At 43.1% G+C, this 10,707-nt stretch overlaps 1 protein-coding gene across 1 annotated transcript; it reads left to right on the top strand.

The window, feature by feature from the left end:
- Positions 1-9,527: 9,527 nt before the first annotated feature.
- Positions 9,528-10,466, top strand: LOC102825457 (olfactory receptor 15-like). The gene has a single exon (XM_006874869.1). It carries the CDS (start codon positions 9,528-9,530, stop codon positions 10,464-10,466), a length of 939 nt encoding a protein of 312 aa, XP_006874931.1.
- The last annotated feature ends 241 nt before the right edge of the window (positions 10,467-10,707 follow it).

Consider the following 10,707-nt stretch of genomic DNA (forward strand, 5'->3'; position numbering starts at 1 on the left):
ATCCCCACGCACACCAACCACTCTGAAAGGATTTGGGGGGTGAGTCTTCTGCTCTCTGAAAGCCTTGTTATTGTTTATTGTTAAGTGCCCTTTGACTCGGGTCCACCCATAGTGACCTTGTACAGGGTTTCTGCAGAGCAGCTGGTGAGCCTGAACCACTGACCTTGCTAACCGACTTAGCAGTCCAGCACAGTAACCCACAGCGCCACGCCAGGCCTCCCTCGGGAACCTTTACAGTCTCGGCAATCCTGAACAGGGAAACTAGGAGTCGGAATTGACTCGATGGCAGTGAGTTTGAGTTGTTTGTTATTGTTGTTGTTATTAAGTGCTGTTGAGTTGGTTCTGACGCATAGCAACCCTGTATGGTGAGTTTGAACTACCGACCTTGCAGCTCAAGCCAATGTTGCTGTCAAGTGCTTGTCTTTCGTGGCCACAGTGGAACTTCTAAAGGTAACATAAGATGTTAATAGTAAGAGCAGGGAAAAAAAGAGCCCTGTGGCTCAGTGGGTTGGGCATTGGACTGCTATGTTGTTTATGATGCGTTTATTACAAGGTATTCTATAACAAATTATAATGTATTGTAACATTTGGTACCACTGACGAACCAATGCTAACATCTTATTATTAATGAAAACCCATATTGCACAGCAGGGTTCACTCTTCCTATTGTACATTGCTGTGGGTTTTGACAAATGCATGTCATGTATCCACCATAGATAGCAGTATCATGCAGAATAGTTTCTCTGCCCTTAAAATGCCATGCAGTCCCCTGTCCATCTCTCTCACGTTCTTCCTTAGTCCCGGAAAACCCCCTTTTTTACCTCTCTTACTGTCTTGATAGTTTTGCCTTTTCCAGGATGTCGTATCATTGGAATCATACCGTTTTTAGCTGGTTCAGACTGACTTTGTTCACTTAGCAACGTGCATTTATGTTTCCTCGGTGCCTTTTCACAGCTTGCTAGCTCATTTCTTTGTATTCCTGAAGAATTTCCATCTTCGGATGCACCACTGATGGTTTCTCCATTCAGCTATCAGAGGACAGCCTGGTGGCTTCCAAACAGCCTTAGACATCGCCAGATTGTCTTCCAAAGCAGCTGCACCACTTTGCATTCTGTTGCTATTTCTGGAATTCACTGTTATGGTTTCTAAATCAACAATATCAGGGTTATTTATCTTCTACGACATCCCATGACCTAACCCAATCACCAGTCACCTTGTATGTACCCACCATCCTTTGTAAGTTATTGTTTTTCACCCAAGATGGTTTCTGTGATGTCCAGAGATCATGGGATACTCTCCACACAAAAAATATATATACAAAAGTAATTTCTTTTAATCCTCAAAGATAACATCTCACAGATGATGAGTCAAAAGTACTAGCTTCTTGAGCCGAGTGTGGGCCTCTAGCCAGAGAAGCAGTGAAGCCAGAATTGGAGGCAGAGACAATGATATGGAGAGATGGAGCAGCTGGGGACTCTGGACTCAAGGAGGGAGAGGGGCTGTGTGCTGGCAACCAGGGGACAGGCTTGGTTGTCTGATGACGAATGGAGGGGATTGTAATCATTGCAATGAAATGAAGTATGATCAGGTGAATATAAAGCTGGTGTTCTCCGAAGTAAACTACCACATAATTAACAGTAAAAACTTAAAAAAAAAAAAAAGTACTAGCTTCTTAGGCACAGGATAAGGATCCCTGGTGATGCCAGGGATTAAGCACCACATTGCCAACCACAAGATTGTCAGTTCAGATCCACTGAGTGAGGATCGGGTCACCTGCCCTATGTGCTGTACACATGCACACCATAAAATAAACATTTATAGTACAAATCATAAAGAAATAAGAAGAAAATGATCTAATTGTTAACAATTCATAAAAGCACTTATTATTACTTCAATTATTAGTCTGTGTTCAGGGAGGGAGTCCAACGTCAGACTGAGTCCATTCTTCAGGGACAATGTTGTTCCTGTCTTCTCACCAGACTCACGCTGCACTAATTGCCTGTGGGGGTCACAGAGGCCCCTTGGACTGTGTAGAATTAGCCAGAGTGAGCCAGGCTACCACGGCCAACCAGCACTCCTCAGAGGACCAGGACCAGCCCTGGAATTAAAACCTTATGACTTCCACTTGTAGGATCACCAGGACCTCAGATGGATTGAGGACAAACCCTGAAGTCAGAGAGGTATGTTTATACAAATAGTTTGTTGACTTTTATTACTGGAGGATCCAGGGAGAGAGAGGCCAAGAGGGAAGGAAGAAGGGAAAGGAGAGAGACAGGGATGCGTGTTCAGTGGCCTTTCAAGGAACTGGGCTTGGATTCTGCAAGAAAGGTTGCAGGTCATCTTTAAATTACTAGAGTCCTTGGTCCATTTCTAGAGATAGTTATGGCTTTCCCCACAATGTAGAGAAGACACAGGAAGGAAAACTTTAAAAATCGATCAACTACAAAGGGGAGTTTTAAAACAACAATGTTAGAACTCTTCAACAAAAGTCACCTCTAGCATATGATGTTCTGGAAGTGAACCAAGCAACTATATAGAGCCCAACAATTATTAGTGGGGACCAGGGGTGGAGGAGGAAGGGGGTGGCTTTTGCTTAGGGGGAAGTGAGTTTATGCTAATGGACGAGGAGCGATTAGAAAAGGAAGATGAGGAGGTTGCACAGTGGAGGAATGTAATAAATGGAACTGAATTGTAGAAGTCAGGGTGCTAACCCCTGTCCTGCACAGCGGGTTAAGCATTAGGCTGCTAACTGGAAGTTCAGCGTTCCCAATCCCCCAGCTGCTCCATGGGAGAAAGCTGCTTCTGAAGCAGTTCCACTCTGTCCTACAGAATCGCTGTGAGTCCGAATGGACTCCATGGCTCAGGGCTGCTGTTTGCTTTGTTTAAACTGTTTCTTAGAGACAAGCTTTATTCAGAAATAGATGCATGTCATGTCGTTCAAAATGAAATTTGGGAGGCAGTAAAAACAACAAAAGAAAACCATCTCTAGAATGGTCCAGGAGGAAGGTTAGCACATCCTTCCTGTGAAAGGAATGTTTTTGTGGGCACGGCCTGTCCTGGGAATGGGATCTCAAACCAGAAAGGATTGATGCAGCTTTGAGTCCAGCCCTGTACTCCACACAGGTATGTCTCTGAACCAGCCCTTGTTTTTCTCCTACTAAAAAATGTCCCTGTGTGTTTTCATCTTGTAAGCTGAAAATGTCCCCTCACAAGTTCTCCTATTTTAAGCACAGTACTGCTTTTCACAGCCAAGGAGGACACCTGTTCAGCAAGTCCTCATCTTTAACATTCCATCTTAATGTCATAATTGGTTGCTGTTGTAAATTGCCATTCAATTGGTTCCGACTCATAGGGACCCTGTGCAAAGCAGGATGAAGCCATCCTCACAGTCACTGTTACTCTTGAGCCCATTGCTGCTGTCACTGTGTCTCATTTGAGCTCTTCCTCTTTTTGGCAGACCGTCCACTTTACCTAGCATGATGTCCTTCTCCAGAGATTGGCCCCCCCTACTAATATGTCCGAAGTATGAGAGTTGAAATCTCACAATCCTGCCTTCTAAGGAACATTTTATCTGTACTTTTTTCAACAGATTTGTTTGTTCTTCTGGCAGTCCATGATACTTTCAATATTCTTCTCTAACACCATAACTCAAATGCATCAATTCTTCTATGGTTTTCCTTATTCATTGTCCAGCTTTCACAGGCATATAGTTGTTGTTGTTGTTGTTAAGTACTGTGGAGTCGGTTCCGACTCATAGTGACCCTGCACAGGGTTTCCAAGGCTGTAAATCTTTACGGGAGCAGAAAGCCTCATCTTTCTCCTGCGGAACCGCTGGTAGTTTTGAACTGCTGACCTTGAGGTTAGCAGCCCAATTCGTAACCACTACGCCACCAGAGCTCCTTTTCGCAGGCATATGAGGCCACTGAAAACACCATGGCTTGGGTCAGGCTTACTGTAGTCTCCAAATTGTCATCTTTGCTCTTGAACACTCTGAAGAGGTCTTGTGTAACAGATTGGCCTAATGCAATATGTCATTTGATTTCCTGACTGCTGCTTCCATGAGTGTTGATAGTCAATGCAAGCAAAATGAAGTCTTTGACTTCAATCTTCTCTCCATTTATCAGGATGGTATTTATTGGCCAAGTGGTGAGGATTTCTGTTTTCTTTACATTGAAGTGCAACTCATACTGAATGCTGTGGTCTTTGATCTTCAGCAGTAAAAAGCATTTTAAGGCTTATAATAATAGTACTAATAATAATCCTAATAGTGTTGGATAAGCACTGGATCACAAGATCAGTTTGAACTGCAAGGTTGGCTGTTCAAACTCACTAGCCTTTCCTTCGAAATCCTATATGGGATCACTATGAGTCAGAACCAACTCTACATCACTTAACAACAACAACAACAAACATAATAGTAAAGCAGGAAACCCTCCCTTGAATCACTTATTTTCAGGTTAGCCTAAGGCTTCCATTATTCTCCATAGGATGGGTTTTCTTCTACTTCTTCCTAAAAATCTCTTGTCTCCTTATCCTTTTTTAGTGTTGCTGTTTAAAAATAATATATATACTCAAAACACCCACTAATTCAGCAGTTTTGACATGGGCTTGCTATGAGTCAGAAATGACTCCACAACACTTTACAACAGCAAGTGAGAATATATACAGCAGAACATACATCAAGTCAGTCATTTCCATGTGTACAGTCTAGTGACTAATGACACTGTCGGAGTCGTGCACTCATTCTCACCCTCCCTTATTAGCATCACTTCACTGCTCCTGAGGGTCCCAGCTCATCTTTCCACTTGCTGTTATCATTGTGATTCCTTCTAGATCATTCTTACAAGGGCATAATGCTCACAGCAGAGCTTTTATTATTATTAATTAAGGTATATTACTGTTCTGTTTTGAGGAGATTTCTGGGGATATTTTTCTTTTTTTAAGTTTTTATTGTGAATTGAGTGAAGGTTAACAGATAAGATCATCAGTTTTACATCCAACCAATCACATACTTTGTTGCATCTGAATGATTGCAGTCCCCTCCATGTAACAACATCTATCACACTTCCTCCCATTGGTTCCTGTTTCCATTCTTACCGCCTTCCCTTCCCTTATTCTGTCCTGGGTGAATGTTGCCCTTTGGATTTTGAATGACTGACCATTCTGTGGTGAGCAGACCTTACTAGTGTTGTCCCTCCAACTCCCAGCTCCCATATATCTATCTACTGAAAATTGGGCCACGAGGGTGAGCTGGATTTCAGAAGTGAAGAGTGGTCATGGGTTGTACTCTTGAGTTCCTCCAGTCTCTTTCTGACCAGTAAGCCTCAGGGGTTTTTTGTGTTTTCATTTTCATTTGTGTGTTTTTTTATTTTGGTGGGAGGAGTATCAAATTGCTTTATCAGAAGGAATGGTATAAATGACAGAATGTAAGTGGATGGTTTGGTACATTTTGTAGAAAAGGTAGAGGTAAATCCTACAGGCGTGTCCTGCCTTGGTGACCCAGGAAGTCACACCTGTCGCCATGGGGAAGCCAGGCTCAAGCTTGTTTCTCTCCATTGCTGTCTCCCAGGATGTTCTTGTTAAAGAGATACTCCACCAAGACAGAATCTCGGGCTCTCATCTTGTGCAAGTTGGTATGTAGTTACCCAGTTCTTTCCTGGATCTCACCTGCTCACTCAGGTAAAGTGTCTCAATGAAGTCACAGAAATGGGGGTCGTTCTCATCAGTGGCCAGTTTGTGCAGTTCCAGTGGTGACTGAGTAACACTTTTTTCCAAGTGTAACACATCCTCCATCGCATTCTGTCCACTCTCCCAGTCATCTCGATCTGGTTTCTTGATATCCTGAAGGAAGATTCGGCCACCTTGCTGGTTCTGCAACTTCTTCAGTTTCTCAGCATCTTCCCTCGTCTCATGAGACTGGTGCAGTAAACATTTGGCAAATTGTTCAAAGCCACATTATCACAGTGGAAGTCATAAGACATGGACAGGTGTATATCTCCAGGGTGAGGTGGTGGAGGACTGACTGGAAGTGGCTGACTGTGATGAGGGTGGTCAGTACTTGGGTCTATTAAGCACTGTGGAAGCTGGAGGTCTCGATGACTCTTTGAAGGAACTTGCTCAAAGATATTTTTTGAAGGTTTAAAAATAATCTCAGCACAAGAATGCCCAAACTTTCAGATAGTAATACCCCTTTGACCTAGCTTGATGTCTTGATAATCGGAACTCAACTAGAGGAAGATTTAAAAAATATATTATTTTTAATAAAGGAAACGACTGTGAATCTCTACGATTTGATGAACTTGACCTATACTTATGGATGTAGTAGCTGAAAATACCAACTGAGAGGGAAGGAGTCTTCACATCAATCTTATCTCTGTATACATGGTAGATAGGGATGGGCAGCTTAGGCATTGGCTACCTAAAATAAGGGGGCAATAAAGGCATGATGTGACTGGCTTACAAGTTTTCAAGAGGGAATTTAGTTTAAGAGTGTGTGGAGGAAGGTAGAGTTCCCACTGAATAGTTTTTACCTTGTCTAGGCGGATCTAGTGAAAAGAGATGGGATAAGATTATTATGAATCAATAGTGAGAACTGGTTATCATGACTAACTGCGACTGTCACAACTGTAAAGGTAGAAGTTTTGTAACAAAGACTGGGAAGTAAGTTAATCTTACAGTACAGAAACAGAGGACCCTAGGACCATCAAGAGAGAAGAACACTAACGGAGTATGGGACCCTATTCAGAGAAGCAGTGACACCAGAGATGGAGGCAGAGATGAGGACATGGAGAGAGGGAGTAGCTGAGGACTCTGGACTCATGGAAAGAGAGGAACTGAGTGCTGGCAGCCAGGAGGCAGGCTTGCAGAATGTGCCCTTTGTTTAAATTTGTGCAAGCCACCTCATGCAACAAGGGTCCGAAGGAGACAACGCAGCTTTAGAAATAAAACAGACACAAATTACAGTTTAAGAGAGACAGCAGGACTCATGATCTCTAGGATCAAAAGCCCTGAGATTAAGCATGTGTTAGTATTTATTCGCCTCTGCATTCCATGAAACCTCCCAGGAAAGCATACATCAAAAAGACATTGAAGACTATTGGATTTTTTTAGGCCAGGAACATTCCTGGTATACATCCTCAAAAACAGATCCATTATTTAGCTTTTCATTAACCCAAGAGCGCCACATTGAGGCTGAGTCATCACATCTGGGCATTGCGTTCGGTATCAGTGTGCTGACATATTACGCTTGTCATGAGTCACTAGCGGTGTGCCATTGTCCAGATGTTACTCCCTTCCTCATGGCTAGTTCTCAGGTGGTCTCCAACAAAATTATCATATATTCCTGTGTTCTGTGTACATCCCCCGCCTCCAAAAGAAAAGCGAATGGAAGCAAATACTGTTCAGTGATGATGCATGAAGGAGATTATAATCATTACAACGAAATGATAGTGTCAAGCCGATGCTCTCCCATGAAAACTATCACTCAGTTCACAATAAAACCTTTAAAAATATAATAACAATCTTAGGTCAATAGTTTTAGGGCTTCATCCACTCTGCCTGGTTCTAAAGTCCATGATAATGTGAAATTCTATTATGCATTTCCCCCCTTTTGATCAGGATTCTTTTTATGGAACCTTTGATCAAAATGTCTAGTAGTGATAGCCAGGCACCATCCAGTCCTGGTCTCATGACAAAGTAGGGAGTTGTTCATGGGGACAATTAGTCCTGATTCAATTTCCTCCTATTCCTGACTCTCTCTCTTCCTCTGTTGCTCCGGGTGATACTGATTGTTGTACCTCCGATTCCATATTCTTTTTCAGTGTCAGCAAACGTAGCAAGGCCCTACAATACGGAAGAGCTGCAGCAGGCAGTGCATAGCAGACAACTTATTTCAGGGCCTTTACATAGACTCCTCCTTTCTCTGTTTTTCCCTTTGGAACACCCACTGCAGATCACCTTCAACTGGTGAACAGATGTCACCTTGATATCTAATCCTGGAATAACTAAGCATGTCAGCATTTTCCATTCTGAGTTTTTACTGTTGGGTTTTTGTACTACAATTGTGAATTAATATATCATACTGCCATGCCTTCAGTTTTTCTATTTGATAAGTTCCTATTCTTGAATGTCACAAAGTACTCAACTATTAGGGAAAAAATTGGTGCTTCACACACACCCTGAGGTACCTAGAAAGACAAACCTGGTGTCTGCTTCAGAAAGGCCACAGCGTTGAAAACTTGAGAAGTTCTGAGCTTGTAGCACCACTCAGCAGCCACAAAGCACCGCCATCCAGAAACCCAACAACTCTAAATGAAGACAGGCAGTGTCTGTCTGTCTCTCTCTTCTCTCTCTCCATCCACTCCCTTGGCATCCCTATAGAACCTCATAGGCTGTAAATCTATGGAAGCAGACTGCCACCTCTGTCTCCTAAGAAATTCAACTAACACGAGGTCATAAGTGATATCAGGAAAACTTCAGAACAGAAGGTTCCTGAACTCCCTGAAGTCCTAAATAAAAAAATAAGTAATCACCTCTGCTTAAGGTATTGTTGTTAAGTGCTGTAGAGTCCGTTCAAATCTACCAGCTTCCCCTTGGAAACCTTATACTGGCTCACTATGAGTCAGAACTCACTTGACGATCTTAACAACAACATAACATTCTTAACCCCTTTTTTTGTATTTTTACTCTGTTGTAACTAAACTTCCTTGATCTTTTGTCCCAGTTTTATTCATTCTAGTTTTATCTCCTCTTAGCTCACACATTCTACTATATTTGGTGAATAAGTCCTTGTTTACTCCTTCCATTGTTTTTATGTCTCTGTAGACTTGTGTTTTTCTCAGACTTCATCATTCTTGATCAGCATTTTAAACTGGATGTGGAAGAATTCAGAAGGGAAGGGAGAAGATTTATCAGAAGCTCCCAGGGAGCTTTTTTAAATACAGTGTGTTTACTTCCACATTCCCTAAGCAGATCAAGCCTTGGATTAGGGGATATTTATATTGAGAATGGTGGTGGTGGTGGTGTGCCTTGGAATCAGTTCCACCCCTGTATAGACTTTCCAAGGCTGTAAATTTTTCAGGACCAGAAAGCCTCATTTTTCTTCCACGGAATGGCTGGTAGTTTCAAACTCTTGACCTTCAGGTTAGCAGCCAAATTTGTAAGCCCTACACTACCAGAGCTCCTTATATTGAGATTATTCACATGTAATTTTGATGGTCCACTCCCTCAGATCTGTTGTACTGAACAGAACAGCTTTAATTTTCTGTTCTGTCTTCCTTCATTTCTGCGACAGTTCATGTCTGCCATTCTGGTAAAGGAAAGTTTCTATTCCCTGTGAGATGACCGTGGTTGGTAACTGCAATGAAAGTTTGCAATCACAACACTTAAACTGGCACTTCACTCTAAAGCCCCGAGACCTAGGAGATCTTCCTGGATGGAGCTCCACCTAACCCAACAGCTTCTCCACTTGCTTTTCTCCCAGCAGTTTTTCCAGCACAGATTTCTCAAGACACTGAAGACATCCAGTGATGGAAGAGGCCAACAATATCTCTACAGAGGGCTTCATCCTGATGGGTTTGTCTGACCACCCCCAGCTGGAGATGATTTTTTTTGTTGTCATGCTCATCTCTTACTTGATGACCATAGTTGGGAATTCAACCATCATCCTGCTTTCCCGCCTAGATCCGCGGCTCCACACACCCATGTACTTCTTCCTCAGCAACCTCTCCTCCCTGGATCTTGCCTATACTACCAGCACAGTGCCCCAAATGCTGTTCAATTTATGGGGCCCAGACAAGAGCATTACCTATGGCGGCTGTATGGCCCAACTCTATGTCTTCTTTTGGCTAGGGGCTACCGAGTGCATCCTGCTTATGGTGATGTCATTTGACCGCTATGTGGCAGTTTGCAAACCCCTGCACTACACCACCATCATGAACCCTCGGATCTGCTGGCTGCTGGCTTCCATTGCCTGGTTGTGTGGCTTGGGCAACTCTATAATCCAATCAACTGTCACTCTGCAGCTACCATTGTGTGGGCACCGGATGATAGACAACTTCCTGTGTGAGGTGCCCGCCATGATCAAGTTGGCCTGTGGAGACACTACTCTCAACCAGGCTTTGCTCAACATTATCTGTGCTTTCTTCACTGCTGTGCCTCTGAGCATCATCCTGGTCTCCTACTGCTTCATTGTTCAGGCAGTATTGAAGATCAGCTCAGCGAAGGGAAGGCGAAAGGCCTTTAACACGTGTTTCTCTCATCTGGTTGTGGTGTTGCTCTTCTATGGCTCGGGTATCTATGGGTATCTCATTCCAGCGAAAACCAGCAACCAGAACCAGGATAAATTTATTTCTCTTTTCTACTCCGTGATCACACCCATGGTGAATCCTCTTATCTATACGCTGAGGAACAAAGAGGTGAAGGGGACACTGAAAAGGCTGCTGTGGAAAGGAAGGGAAGTGGGCTGAGAGAAAACACCTCCGTCATCTATTGCATGTCCATCTCAGCATACTTTTTATCATTATCTTTAAGGCTAGGTGAACAAGACAAGTACTAGCCCCAGTAACACCGTCTCAGTGAAACCAAGGCATGTTCCCAATGACTGGGACATGGTTTGTGTTATTTGCAATAGCCTGTATTTATTTAGGAGTCCTGCTGGTGTAGTGCTGTAGGATAAGCACTGGAATTCAAGGTCTGTTTGAACCACAA

This window comes from Chrysochloris asiatica, unplaced genomic scaffold, assembly GCF_000296735.1.
Source record: "Chrysochloris asiatica unplaced genomic scaffold, ChrAsi1.0 scaffold00305, whole genome shotgun sequence".
Classification (NCBI taxonomy): Eukaryota; Metazoa; Chordata; class Mammalia; order Afrosoricida; family Chrysochloridae; genus Chrysochloris; species Chrysochloris asiatica.